Source organism: Vombatus ursinus, unplaced genomic scaffold (assembly GCF_900497805.2).
Source record: "Vombatus ursinus unplaced genomic scaffold, bare-nosed wombat genome assembly UNPS02014662.1, whole genome shotgun sequence".
Taxonomy (NCBI): domain Eukaryota; kingdom Metazoa; phylum Chordata; class Mammalia; order Diprotodontia; family Vombatidae; genus Vombatus; species Vombatus ursinus.
Window position 1 is genome coordinate 8,510 of NW_020954440.1, and position 15,545 is coordinate 24,054.

Consider the following 15,545-nt stretch of genomic DNA (forward strand, 5'->3'; position numbering starts at 1 on the left):
GCCTTGAAAAAAGTGTGTAATCTTGGCAAGGTTATTAAATCTGTATTAGAAAACTCCTTAAATGTGTGTGACTTGCAAAGAAATTCTAGGCTTGCATTGATCAAGGAACTTTCTTTAGTTTAGAGTTCCTTATTCCAATGAAATTGAAGACCCTTTCCTTATGCCTACAACTAAAAGACAATTGTTGTTCTTGTTGAGTTGTGTCAGACTCTTTGTGACTCTATTTGTGGTTGTCTTGGGAAAGATACTGGAGTGATATGTCATTTTCTTCTCCAGTTCATTTTTCAGATGAGGAAACTGAGGCTAAGATGGTTTAGTAACTTTTCCAGGTGCACACAGATAATAAGTGTATGGTGCCAGATTTGAAGTAAGGAAGATGAGTCTTCTGGACTGCAGGTCCAGAACCATATCTCCTGTGCTACTTAGCTGTTCAGAAACCTAGCTTTCTGGAAAAGGCAAGGCAAGATGATATATTTGAAACTATAAATAATGGGAAATTCAAATGTATCAATAAATATTAAAAAATTAAATGGTAAATTGTTTCATTTATTAATTTGTAAAATGATACAAGGTTATTTTGTTATTGTTGTTCGGTCATTTTTCAGTATTGCCATATGAAAAAAATTCTAAATCAAGATTGATTTGAGAAATGCAGTTAAAAATTAACAACTCTGAGATATCATACTATGTTTATCATTAACTAACATGAGAGAAAAGCAAAGTAACAAATGCTAGAAGGGATGTGGAAACATAGAGACACTGATGCACTGTGGTTAAGTTGTGAACTGGTCCAACCACTCTAGAAAATAATTTGGAGTTACACTCAAAGACTGTTATGGACTGAGAGGGTCTCAATAGCCTATATTTTTATTGCTGATATTTTAATGAGACTGAAGGGAGAACATTTTTCACCATGTTATTTATACCAGAATCTATACCATATCTAATTATTCTCAAGGGATGCATCAGAGAATCCATAGTAATGCGGGTTATGATGATGTTTACTTGGAATACTCTGGTGATTTCACAGCACCTTCTCCAAAAGACACTGGGCAATATATTTCACTGAGTTCTATAAGAAAAATATCAACAAAAATCTTCAGAATGCCTGCAGGTTCAGAGGTTTAGACTTCAGTGCCTGGCCATATTTTTGAGTCTGCCAGTGAGAGTGGAATTAAATATGAGGAAAGAAATAGTCTTCAGATTATGTATAGAATTGTAAATAGGTGGAGACCCTAATGACAATAACAACATGTACTTGAAAGTATATGCATCAGAACAAAGAACTCAGGTATTTTCATTAAGATGATATTTTCATTTGTGACTGGTTAGTTTGCTCAGGTACTGTTGTGTGAACTCAGAATCCTGGGAATGATCCCTGTGTAAGTGATTTTTTTGTTTGTTTTTTTTTTTTTTGGAGGTAGCTCGGCATCACACTATGGATAGTCTGGTGGGTTGGAATTAAGTAAGACCTTGGTCCAAATTCTTCTTCTTGCTCTTATGAGCTTCTCTCTGAGATAATTTCCAATTCTTCCTGTATATACAACTTCTACATATTTGTTTACTTGCTTTCTCCTCCCCAATGACCGTGAGTTAGCTGAAGTCAGGGGCTGTCTTTTGCCTTTCTTTGTAACCGCAATGCTTACCACAGTGTCTGGGACGTAGTCGCCAATAAATAAATGCTTGTTGACTTACTGTGACTTGACTATGGGTAAACCTCAACCTCCCAGAACCGTCCATTATCATGCCTGTAACATTTGCATAGTATTATATTTGTAACTCAAAGACTCATTTTCAGGCTCATCAGAGATGTTATATCTAACATACTTTGGGAATCTCAAGAGTGTTATGTACATGAGTCCTATACATTGTTCTGATCTTTGATGATGGACCCCTGTTCTACTTTCAATTAATTGTACATTTGTGTTACTGAACACAAGGAGAGTTGGACAAGAGAGTCAATTCCTTACTACATTTTGTCTGTAGCTCAATCTTTATGATGGAGTACTCCAAAGATAACTGAAGGGCATAGGAGCTGTGTGTCAGCTCTAAGTTCACCTCTCAGGTTCCCCCATCCCCTCTTCTGTAATTTAATTTTGTTGCAACAAAGAGGGATTGGCCTTTTAAATAAATTCAATGGAGGGAGCGCTGGATTTGGAAGCAGAAGATAGTGATTTAACCCTGACTTTGTTATGTACAACCTGGGGAACCTAGAGTCAGTCACTGCATGTCTCTGTTCTTCTTCTGTCAAGAAAAGGCCTGGATAATTGAGCTCTGAGCTTCCCTTCAGTTTTGAGTTTCTGCTCCTATGATCATATTTGAAAAAAAAAACATTCAGAAAGAGAGATGATGGACTTCACCAAGGGTCTCCGCAATTCCCCAGCTGTTTTCTAAGAAAGTGTATGACTTTCAGTAACTCTTTCAGGTGGAGGCCGCTTTTGAATGACTTGAAATAGATGATAAATCTCCTAGTTTCTTCTGGCTGGAAAGTGGACATTTACACATGCAGGAAATAAAGCAAATGTTACTCATTTCTCAGTGAAAATTAAAATGAGGAGAATGCTGATATGGGTTAAAACCCTTTAAATTTCTATTTTGTCATGTTGTCCTCTGAGAATTCTGGGTATGTGGCTTCTTTCCCAGTCTTTGTTATAGAGGGGGAAAGAGAAGCCTGGAACACAGTAGTACGTATTTTGATTATGTATGTGTGAGTGTGTGTCAATGTGAGTGTGTATAATTGTGTGTCTGCTATAGGTGAATGTACCTAGGCCTGCTTATAGGGCAGGAGGTGAGATTATGCTAGGTCATTGAATTCAGGAGCATTGAATTTTGGCAATGCTGTTAAAATGATAACACTGTGAGATTGATGGGATGTTTGGAAGGTTTGAGAATGAATTGTAATGTTGACTTATGAGTTCAGGTTTGGGGGAAAACTTGGGAGAGTGTGAGGTGCAGAAGAGTATTTGCGGTGAAGTGGAAGGATGATACAGCTCTATCTATCTGTCTGTCTATGTCACTATCTATCTATCTATCCATCCATCTATCTATCTATCTATCACAAGCTTCTCTCTCTCCATAGATGCATAGAATCATACTTATATATTAGTATATGAACAATTTTAAAATATAAATATATGCACAATTTATGTATATTTATATGTATAAAACACACTTCTATACACATAGATACATACACATTTGTATGTATATTTGGATATCATTCCATCTATTGCAGTCTGAAGTATCTATGTATATATCTACCTATTTATTTATCTATCATCTATCTCTTTATATGTATATTTGTATATTAGTATATTTCTCTCTACCTCTCCCTCCATCTCTCTCTCTATCTCTCATCTCCATCTCCATCTCCATCTCTACCTTAGCTCTTTCTCTGTCTTGCCCTTCTGCCTTACTAGACATAGTTATCTCTCCAGCAGGTGCCTGAAGAAATAAATTGACTGTCCCATTCCTAATTCCTTTTCAAAGTCAGTTGGCTCTTTCAGTAGTTCATCCTGTACCTGATCAGAGAAATTGGTTCCTTTCACACAGTAAGAAATTCTATGCACTGATTATGGGAAGTTTAAATTGCTCTGGTAGGGGCAGTACAGGTTATATTGTCCAAAGAGCTCATGTTATAGATCCTGTGCCTGATGCCCAGAGGAAGCAAGAAGTGAGAGATAAAGAGGTGACACTAAGGATGAAAAGCCCAGGAAGGAGTAAAACTAATTCTAAAAACCAGATCTCTTGAATTCCCAGGTCTATCTTCTGATCATTGAACCAGAGGGAATATGTTGGCTAAATTCAGGCTAGGACTTATCTAACTAGGGGAAAAATGCTCTTGCAAGAAAAAGGAGAAACCTTATTCACCTTATTTACAGGAAAGATTCTCAGTGACTGAGGATAAAATGGGAATTTATTTGGGTGGGAATTTTTCAGCCTGAAGAACAAAAAGACTTCTGTTAGCCATCAAATTTATGGGCACAAACGGGACATCTGTTACTTTTCGGAAAGTAAAGTCAACATGGACAAGAATGAGGAAACATATCTGAGCAGTAAAATGTTGATCAATTACTTGTGTGTAAACTCAGACTCAGAGCTCTTGAAATGCCTGGCAAGTGCAAAAAACACTGGACTGCAGAGAGGAGGTTAGGGAAAGAAAGAAACCAACAAAAATATGATAAGTAATTTGGAAGAGGTGACATTTCTACTGTGTCATGTTCTTTTTTCTTTAAGCCTATGACATAAATATTAAACTACATATATTGATCATTTGAACAGAGGACAGAACAATCAACCAGCTAGATAGTACTGTATAAAATGCAAGGCCTGAAGTCAGGAAGAATCCATTTCATGAGTTCAAATCTGGCCTTAGATACTTACTGGTGATGTGACCCTGGGTAAGTCACTAAACTATGTTTGCCTCAGTTCCTCAACTGTAAAATGAACTGGAGGTGGAAATAGCCAACCAGTTCAGTATCTTTGCCAAGAAAAACCCAAATGGCATCATGCAGAGTTGGACACAACCGAAAAATGACTTAACAACAAAGAGAGTAATCACTGTTACTGGTTTCATAACTTTTTGTATTTCTAATTTTTTCTGAGGAACACCACAGTAGTGTCAGAATAATTGGCTTCAAGTTCTGACTTCAGTACTAATGGTCTTTCTTACTTTCCATAAAACACTGAATTAGTTTGCGCCTTGGTTTACCATCCTGTGAAGTAATACTATCAATAATATTAACTCAATATTTACAATGTCTGAATGTTTTCAAACCACTTTCCTGAACACAGCCCTTTGAAATATGCTACAAATGTGTTAATCTTTCCCTCATCCCTATCTTTCTCTCATTCTCTCTTTCTATCTAAATCTATAGATAGATTAATATAAATAAAATGATGTCGATATAACTCTCTATATAGATATGTATACATAAATACTTGTATTTATATATGTATATATGTGTGTTAATGCAAAAATGTGAGTATATTTGTGTACGTGTATGTGCACGCACATGCATGGAATTCATTTCAAACATCCTTGGTGGTGATGGTCTTCTTTATTAAATTTGCAGTGCTAATGTTCCTAATGTATAACTTCCTCTGGTCATTCTGTAGAACAAAGTATTTAAAACTCTGTGCAGAACTGTTGGATACATTTTACCCTCACTATTTCTACTGCAAGCTCTGCCTTCATCTGGTTATGGCTTTAAAATAGAAGGTGATTTTTCTTTTGTTCAGGTTTACTGGGTCAGAGTAGTTTTCAAGTTTTCTCTGCATAAGTACTTTAATTCATTCTTCTTTTCAACACTTTTCCTGCTACTCATAGTGTTACTTGATTTTAGTTAAATTACAGCTCACCAGCGTGAATGGGCAACTTCTCAGTCATCACAGAATTCTTCCTCATGGAGTTTTCCAGCATGAGGGAGCTGCAGGTCCTACATGCTCTGCTGTTCCTGCTCATTTACCTGGCTGCCCTGATGGGAAATCTTCTCACTATTGCTGCCATTATTACTGAGCCACACCTTCACTGCCCCATGTATTTTTTCCTGAGCAACTTATCCCTCCTGGATATCTGCACCATCTCAGTCACGCTTCCTAAATTCATTGTGAATTTCTTCTCTGGCACTCAGTCCCTGTCCCTCCTTGACTCTGCTGCTCAGATCATCTTCTTTCTCTTTTTTTCAGCAACAGAGCTTGCTTTGCTTGTGGCCATGTCCTATGACCGATTTGTAGCCATCTGCCACCCCCTACACTATGGCATCATCATGACGCCGGCACGGTGTGTCTGGGCAGCAGCTGGCTCATGGCTCAGTGGGCTTATCTATTCAGCTCTCCACACTGGGAACATGTTCCGCCTGCCCTTCTCAGGACCCATTGTGATCCACCAGTTTTTCTGTGATGTCCCTCATGTCTTGAAAATCTCAGCCTCTGATGCATTTCATATTGAGTTTGTATTGATTGTAGCAAGTTCATGTTTTTTGCTATGCTGCTTTGCCTTTTTAATTGCATCATATGTTCGCATCATTTCCAGTGTGCTCAGGATTCCTTCTGTGGAAGGACGCCACAAGGCCATTTCAACCTGCTCCCCTCAGTTGGCAATCCTTATGTTGTTTCTCATTTCTGCAGTGACTGCAGTCCTCAAGGACACATCAGACACATCACCTATTGAAAACCTCTTAATTGCAATGACCTATACAATACTGTCCCCATTTATGAACCCCATCATGCACAGCCTGAGGAACCAGAATGTAATAGTTGCCATGGGCAAGATGATCAGGAGGATTTTTTTTTTCTAAGAAAGAAATGTCTATCCTTGAAAACATAAAAAAGCTGAGGAATATGTATTTGGCCTGTCATATGTGTAAGATGACATATGAGGTGGCCTAAAATGGGGAGGTATGGCCTCCAAAACATTACCACCCATGAAAACAGACCCTTAGATGTAATGTTCCATGAGATGGAATGAATCATTCATTTATTTTCACATAGCACAGACCCATCCTGCAAGTGGTTATTGTCAAAAGTGGAATTATCACGACACCAGGTCATTGTCTTTGGGCAACAGTGCCATGAGAAGAATGGAGGGGATAACTCATTGATCCCCTGAACACTTGTAGATAAGCTTAACCCAAAACAGCCATCAGGATGGATGGGTTGTTACCCCCCCCAAGTTATTTCTTGCCTTCTTACTTTCTTCCTTTTGTTTCTACCCATCTTTATGATGATAATGTCCTTCTCCTTCTTTTTGTGTTAAAGATCTAGTCATCCTTCAGATACACATACACATATACATATGCATATATATACATATATACTTATACACACCTATAGAAACAGATCTATAAATACATATACACACACATACATATATGTATGCATGTATATAATAGGTCCATGGAAACTTCAACACTTTGTTCCTGAGTTTGCTCATTTGTAAAATGAGGGGGTTGGGCTTGAAGACCACTACAGTCATTTCATCTCAATTTTGATGTTATGATGTTGCACACAGTCTTTCCTCGTCCACCAAGCTGGAAGTAATATTTCATTATGCAAATTTTATACATTGCCTATCTTTATTTTTCCTATGTGCTTATTGTTTTTTATTTTCTATCACATCTAGAGGTAGAAATGCCTTGTCTCTCCTGGTAGATTCTCTGTTCCCTTTCAATAGCTGTCTTGAAATGATCATGTGTATTTCAATTGGCACAATTTGAAGTTACAATTATGAAAAATATGGTAATTTGTTGTATTTCAGGGGAAATATCTGGTGTGAATTTTAAAAATGCAACCACCTCAGGTGATTAATGATTTGTACTAATTAGGCCCTAGGTAAACTTCTTGATGGCAAAGACTATTTCAGTTTTGCCTTTATATCTCTAGTGCTTAAGAGGTTTTTCACACAAAGTAGGTGTTTTATAAATTATTATATATTCATTTCAAGCTTCTTGTGAACAAAAGCCTTCTTACATAACTTTATATTTACCTAACGTCTAAAATGGCATCTCTTTCTTAGCAGCAAATTAATGAAAATTTGTTTAATTGAATGGCTGCTGAGAGAGAGAAAGAGAGAGAGAGAGAGAGAGAGAGAGAGAGACAAAGAGACAGAGACATAGAGAGAGAGAGAGGGAGAGACAGAGAGAGAGAGACAGAGACAGAGAGACAGGAAAAGAGAGAAAGAGACAGAGAGAGACAGAGACAAACAGACTAAGAAACATAGAGAGACAGAAGACAGAGAGATTGTAGTATGAATGGATAGATTTATGGATTTAGGATGGATTAATGGAAAGAGAAAAAGCATTTATTAAGTGCTCATTTTTGGCCTACTAAAGAGCCAGAGATAGATTGCAGAGTTAAGGCAAGGACTCACTTCAGCTTTCCTAAATTTCCTTCCAAAAAACTTAAAATGGTGCATCAAATCAAATTCTAGAGTGGTATAACCAACAAAAGCCGGGGTAAAATAATTTTCCAGCCCAAGACAGCCAAGGAGGTTGGCAAGAAATGTCTCTTTCACCAGAGTGAGGTTTAGGCCTTGATTACAGTGCAGTGCAGGCTGCACCCTGGAAAGCCAGCAGTGGGCTGTGGGAGTGGCTACACTGTTCCTAGGTTTTGGGAGAAGAACTCACTATTTAGCAAAAAATACTGGAAAAACTAGAAAGAATTTCACCACAAACCAGGTGAAGAGTAGCATCTCACATTGTTGAACAAGTTAAAGTGAAAATAGATATGTTTTAGACATAAACACTGGTATCATAAGCAAATTAGGGGACCATGGAATATTTTACCTGTCAGATCTATGGATAAGGAAAGTATTTATGACCAAATGTGATAGGTAACATTATAGGATGCAAAACGAATCATTCTGACTATATTAAATTAAACATTTTTGCTCAATCACAACCAATGTAGCCAAGATTGTAAGGAAAGCAGGAAACTGGGGGGGGAATTTACTGCAAGTTTCTCTGTTAAAGGCCTCATTTCTCAAGCATATAGAGAAACAAGTCAAATTTATAAGAATACAAGCCATTCCCAATTGATAAGTGGTCACTGTTGATTAGAGAAAATAGCTCTGAGGTACCAACTCACATCTGTCAAATTGGCTAATATGACAGGAAAGGAAAATGATGAAGGTTGATGGAGTTATGGAAAATTGTAACCCTAATGCACTGTTGGTGGAGTTGTGAACTATTCCTACCATTCTGGAGAATAATTAGGAACTATGCCCAAAGATCTAAAAGTCCATGAATACCTTTTGGCCCAGCAATACCACTACTAGGTCTGTAACCAAAAAAGTTCAAGAATTAAAGGAAATGAAATATGTAAAGTAATATTTATAGCAGCTCTTTTTCAGATGGAAAAAAATTCAAAATTCATGGGATGACCATCAATTAACGATTGGCTAAGCAAATTGTGGTACATGATTGTGATATGATACTATTGTCTATAAGAAATGAGGAGCAAGATGGCTTCAGAAAAACCTGAGAAGACATATAAACTGCTGCAAACTGAAATGAGCAGAGCCAGGAGAAAACCATAAACAGTAATAAAAGGATTATAAGATGATCAACTGTGAATGACTTTGCTATTCTCAGCCATTCAATGATCTAAGACTTAAAATAAAAAAAAATGCTATTTACCTGAAGAGCAAGAACTGATGCAGTCTGAATGTAGATTGAACCTTAATGTTTTTTTAACTTCCTTTATTTCTCTTATTTTTTTTTGTATGTGTGTGTTTTATTTTGTCTGTGTTTTCTTTTGCAACATGTCTAATACTGAAATAAGTTTTGGATGACTGCATATGTATTATCTCTATCACATTGCATGCATTTTCAAAGATAGGACAGAGGGAGTGAGGGAATTTATAACTCAAAATTTAAAAAAAAGAATACACAAAATTGTTATTGCACCTAATTGTATAAAAATTATACAAATTATCACTTGGAAAAAAAGCAAAAAAGAGCTAAAGATACAAACACCACTAATCCAGATGTCTCCAAGATGTGGCATTCTAGTACAGGAAGCTAAAACATAAAGGGAACTGGAAGGGGAAATGCCTATATAGAGGCAGTAATGGTAATAAAAATTATGAATTTCAGGGAGTGAGTTGACCTGGTAGTGACCATCAGAATTGCTGGGGTCCCTCATTAAATGGTTGTCCCTTCCCTCCCCATGACCTTTTCTCTCAAATATTAAAAGAGCTCAGTATTGCAATGCCAAATGCACCCATTTACTATTATTTTTCATAATATTTGTCATGTAATTTGTCATGTAAATTTTATCTGCAGATATGACTTAATCAGCTATTAGACTGTATACTCCTTAAGGGTAGAAAGGAGAGTTTATTCTTAATAGTGTATTCTAGGTCCCATGAAACACAGCAGAAGCAGATCTTGCACATTGTACTCTTCCTGTTGATTTACCTGGTGCTCCTGAGATGGGGAATCTTCTTGCCATTGTTATCTCCCTCCTTTGCTCTCCTACCTAGTTTTTCTCCTGAGCAACATATGCTTGCCATTTCAGTCATGTTTCATAAATTCATCATAAACTCCTTGACTGTCCTTCAACCCCTCTTCTTTCTTAGTTGCACAGCTCAGGTCTGCTTCCTTCTCTTCTTTGAAGCAGCAAATTTTGCTTTGCTAATGGCCATGTGCTATGCCTTTTTGGGTCCATCTGTCACCCCCTACACCATGGCATCACCATGTTGTCAGTACATTGTCTTTGGGCAGCAGTTGGCCCGTAATCTACAGACTGAGGAATCAGAAAGTCACTGTTGCCAGTGGCAAGATAATTCAGAGGGCATTTTTCCCAAGACAAAATGTCCATCCTTGAAAACATAAAAAGCTAAGAAATATGTCTAAATACGCCTCAGATGGTCTAAAATGGGTAGATATATCAACAAAACAATCCTCCCCAGAAAATCACCCCCTTGCACTTAAGGTTACATTGAATAGAGTGAATCAATCATTTGTTTTTACCCATCCTACAAGTTTTTATTTTTTGTAGTGTATTATCATGGCATCAGCCCATTTACTTAGGGTCTACTTTATCAGCAGAAAAATGGATGCAACACTAATTCTTCCCCTTAGCAACAAAAGATAAGTTTAGCCAAAAGCTGCTCTCTGGATGGTTGTATTGTTTCCCTAGCAACCCATATCATGCCTTCACACTTTCACGTCTCTGCTTCTACTCATCATTATAATGGCCATGTCCTTCCCCTATCTACTCAACTTTAACAACTCATAGACCACTGTACAGGCAGTCTTGGGTTTGAATTCCACAAAATATTTATGTTTCCCTGAACAAGAAAAACTTACTCTTTTTTGACCTAAGTTTCCTTATTTTTAAATGAGGAAGTTGGACATGATGGCCTCTAAATTCTAAAGCATTTTATCTCAGTCTATTTCCCCAAAGCAGTAACTCAACCTGAATTCGCAATCCACCCCCAAAAGGCTATAAAATTCGTTTCATTCCATCAAGGTGAAGAAAATTCCAGTCTGTCAGTCAATAACCATTTATTAAGCACATATTATGTAATGAGTTTTGTGCTAAGCCCTGGGGATAAAAAGAAAGTCCCTAGATAGTCCATGATCTCAAGGAACTCACAGTGCAATGGGGAATACAATAGACACAGATAGATAAATACCTAGAGAGATAGATAGATAAGAGATAGACAGACAAAGTACCCTTTCCTCAAAAAAAAATGATAAAGTTCCTAAACACAAGAAGCTTACATTCCAATAGAGGAAGACAAAATATCAAGGAGATCTAGAAATAAAGTCACTATATCTTGTTCATTCATTCCCCAATTCATGAAGCCTGAAGGGGAAAATAGTGAGTAACATGACTGAGACACATTCACAAATTATAATTTTGCCCAATGACTCACCAATCAAGAGAATCAGATTTAAAGAAGAATTACCCCAAGGTAGGTGTGCAAGAAATCTGATGGGAAGGTTTAATGGACTAGAGAGACAGCTAAGTTGAGTCAATTGGGTAGAATGAGTAGAAGTTCCTCAAGAAATAGTGCCTTTTAAAATGTGTGTAGTCTTGGTGAAGTTATTAAATTCCTCACTGCATTAGAATACTCCTTAAATGTTTAAGTTGTGAAGAAGTTGTAGATTGGCATTGATCGAGGGACTTTCTTCAGTTTAAAGTTCCCTATCCCAATGAAATTGAAGACCCTTTCCTTTATGTCTACCACTACAAGGGGATTGATGTTCTTGTTGAGTTGTGTCAGACTCTTTGTGACCCCATTTGTGGTTGTCTTGGCAAAGATACTGGAGTAATTTGCCATTTCTATCTCCAGCTCATTTTTAGATGAGGAAACTAAGGCAAACGGAGGGGTTAAGTAACTTTTCCAAGTACGCACAAATAATAAATGTGTGTATATTTTAACTAAGTGTAAATGGCCAGATTTGAACTGAGGAAAATGAGTCTTTTAGATTAGAAACCCAACACTATATCTCCTGTGCTACCTAGCTGCCCAGACACCCAGCTCTCTGGAAAAAGGCAAGGCAAGATAATATGTTTGGAACTATAAATAATGGGAAATTCAAAAGTATCAATAAATATTAAAAAATGTTGAATTGTTTTATTTATTAATTTGTAAGATGACACATTAATGCCACTTTGTTGTTGCCATTCAGTCATTTTTCAGTATTGTCATATGAAAAATATTTCTAAATCATGATTGATTCAAGAAATGCAGTTAAAAACCAAGAACTCTGAAATATCATGCCACATTTATCAGATTAACTAACATAACAGAAAAACAAAATAAATGCTGGAAGGAATGGGGAAAAATAGAGACACTGTGAACTGATCCAACCGTTCTAGAAAATAATTTGGAGCTATGCTCAAAGTCTATAAAACTGTATATACAACTTCGACTCATTTCTAGGACTATTCCACAGAAAGATAAAAAAAGGACTAATATGTATAAAAATTTATAGCATCTCTATTTGTGGTGGCAAAAGAATTAGAAATTGAGGACATAGCTATCAATTGGAGAATGGCTGAACAAGTTGTGGTTGTATGATTGTGATAAAATACTGTTGTGATATAAGAAATGATTAGGAGGATGATTTCAGAAAAAAACTTGGGCAGATATATGAACTGATGTGGAGTGAGCTGAGCAGAATCACAAAAATAGAGCAATTAAAATGTTTCTTTCTTTCTTTCTTTCTTTCTTTCTTTCTTTCTTTCTTTCTTTCTTTCTTTCTTTCTTTCTTTCTTTCTTTATTATTTAAGTCTCCACATTGTACCCCTCCCATAGTCACCAAGAAATCAACTAATATGCTAGCCACTATACCATTGAAATCATGTGAGGCATATATCCATATTAGCCATTTCAAAAAAGGAAGAAAAATACAAAAGTGAGAATATTATATTTCAATTTATATTCAGAGTTCATTGGTTCTTTCTTTGGAGGTAGATGACATCTTTCCTCATGATTCCTCAAGATAATTCCTCAATTATCTTGGATCATTGTATTAACCAAAGCAACTAAGTGTTTCACAGTTGATCATCATTGCAATATTGGTGTTACTATGTACAAAGATTTCTTGGTTCTGATCACTTCACTTTGCAGCAGTTCATACAAATATTCCCATGGTTTTTTCTGAAACCATTGCCCTCATCATTTCTCATAGCATGGTAGTTTACCATCACAATCACATACCACAACTTGTTCAGCCATTCCTCAATTTATGGGCATCTCACCAATTTCCAATTCTTTGCCACCAAAAAAAGAGCTTCTAAAATGTTTTTATATGTAAAACCTTTTCCTCCTTCTTTATTCTCTTTGTGGGACAGACTCACAAGAAAGGCATATTAATAAAATTTTAAAAATGAATTAGGAATTATAAATAAATGGATTTAACATTTATAAAACAAACTCATTGTGAAGTCACGCTATCCTCTCAGATTAAATGAACCACACTACTCGCATTTTATTATTGTCCTCTACCCATCTCATCGGACCCCTTGACTGGGGGGCAGAGTCATGACCTCTAAATCCTCCATTTAATGGAGGAGCCCAACACAGTCTTCTCTTTTCCTACCACTTGTACTCCCTTTGTACGTCTTGCTCGTGGTCTTTTGCTAGGTTCTATTTCCCCGTCATCTTCCTCTCCCCATTTCCTTTACACATAACACAGTGCCTGGCGCAAAGTAGGCATTCAATAATTGTTTATTGACTATTGACTAAGAACATCATGGACTCTCTCAGAGTCCCAATAACCATATAATGACATTTTAATGAGACTGAAGGGAGAAGATTTCCCCCCATATTGTTTATACAAGAGACTATATCCTATCTAATTATTCTCAAAGGATGGGTCAGAGAATCCATAGCAAGCCAAGATATGATGATGATTATTTTGAACACTCTGATGATTTCACAGCACCTTCTCCAAATGACACTAGGAAATATATTTCACTGAGTTCTAGAAGACATGCATCACCAAAAATCTCCAGAATGCCTACAGGTTCAGAGGTTTAGAATTCAGTGCCTTGCCATATTTTTAGTCTGCCAGGGAGAATGGAATTAATTGTGAGGAAAGAAATACTCTCCAGATTATGTGTAGAACTGTAAGTAGGTGGAGACTCTAATGACAATAACAACATAGAGTGGAAAGTATATACATCAGAACAAAGAACCTAGATATTTTCATTATGGTGATGATTATTTTCCTTCGTGACTGGTTAGTTTGCTCAGGTGCTTAATGCATGAACTCAAAATCATGGGCATTATCCCTGTGTAAATGATTCTTTTTTTTTTTCTGGGAGGTAGTTTGGCATCACACTGTGGATGGTGTGGTGGCTTGGAATTAAATAAAACCTTAGTCCAAATTCTTCTTCTGGCTCTTATGAGCTTCCCTCTGAGATTATCTCCAATTCTTCCTGTATATACCATTTGTACCTACTTATTTACTTGTTTTCTCCTCCTAACTGCCTGTGAGTTCTATGAGATCTGTGCTTTCTTTGTAGCCCTAGTGTTTACCACCACGTCTGGGACATAGTAGACACTTACTAACTGATTGCTGACTTACTATGACTTGACTATGACTAAGTCTCAGCCTCGCTGAACTGCCCATTTTTATGCCTGTAACATGTGCATAGTATTATCATTGTAGCTCACAGACTCATTTTGAAGCTCATCCGAGATGATATATCTAACATACTTCATGAATGTGAAGAATGTTATGTACATATAAGTACTATTTATTGTTCTGATCTATGATGATAGACCTCAGTTCCACTTCAAATTAATTGCAAATTTGTGTTGCTGATCACAAGGAAAAATGGGGCAAGAGGGTTAATTCCTTGCTGCACTTTGTCTATAGCTCAACCTTTATAATGGAGTACTATAAACATAACCGACATAGGAGCAGTATATAAGTTCTAAGTTCACCTCTCAGGTTCCCCTATTCCCTCATCAGTAACCCAACTTTGTTGCAACAAAGAAGGGTTGGCTTTTTGAATAAATTCAATGGAGGGAGTGCTGAATTTGGAAGCAAAAAACAACTATTTAACCCTGACTTCGTATTTATAACCTGGGGAATCTAGAATCAGTCACTGCATGTTTCTGTTTTTCCTTTGTAAAGAAAGGGCCTGGATGTTAGAGCTCTAAGCTTCCTTCCAGTTTTGAGTTTCTGCTCCCATGATCATATTTGATACATTCAGCAGAATAATGAGATACTTCACTGAGTCTATCTCAGCAATTCCCCAGCTGTTTTCAAAGAAGGTGTGTGGCCTTCAGAAACTCTTTCAGGTGGAGGTCACTTTTGAATGGCTTGAAATAGGTGCTACGTCTCCTAACTTCTTCTGACTGGAAAGTGGACATTTACATGTGTAGGAAATGAAGCAAATGTAAGTCATTTCTCAGTGAAAATTAAAATGAAGAGACTGCTGATATGAGCTAAAACCCTGTAAATTTGTATTTTGTCATGTTGTCCTCTGAGAATTCTAGGTCTTTCTCACTTTGGTTATAGAGGAGGAAAGAGAAGCCTGGACCACAGCAATACTTATTGTTTATGTATGTG

The 15,545-nt window shown here is 36.8% G+C and overlaps 1 protein-coding gene across 1 annotated transcript; it reads left to right on the plus strand.

The window, feature by feature from the left end:
- Positions 1–5,369: 5,369 nt before the first annotated feature.
- On the plus strand, positions 5,370–10,337 carry LOC114042638 (olfactory receptor 14I1-like). The gene is made up of 3 exons (XM_027861330.1): positions 5,370–6,267; positions 8,043–8,106; positions 10,082–10,337. Exons 1-3 carry the CDS (start codon positions 5,370–5,372, stop codon positions 10,335–10,337), a joined length of 1,218 nt encoding a protein of 405 aa, XP_027717131.1.
- The last annotated feature ends 5,208 nt before the right edge of the window (positions 10,338–15,545 follow it).

What these genes read in the sequence shown, in the direction of transcription:
- LOC114042638 (XM_027861330.1), top strand. Translation starts at nt 5,370, where the DNA reads ATGGGCAACTTCTCAGTCATCACAGAATTCTTCCTCATGGAGTTTTCC. An exon ending in GAATGTAATAGTTGCCATGG is followed by an intron (nt 6,268 to 8,042) that starts GCAAGATGATCA and finishes CCTTGATTACAG; the next exon opens with TGCAGTGCAGGCTGCACCCT. An exon ending in AGTGGCTACACTGTTCCTAG is followed by an intron (nt 8,107 to 10,081) that starts GTTTTGGGAGAA and finishes CTTCTTTCTTAG; the next exon opens with TTGCACAGCTCAGGTCTGCT.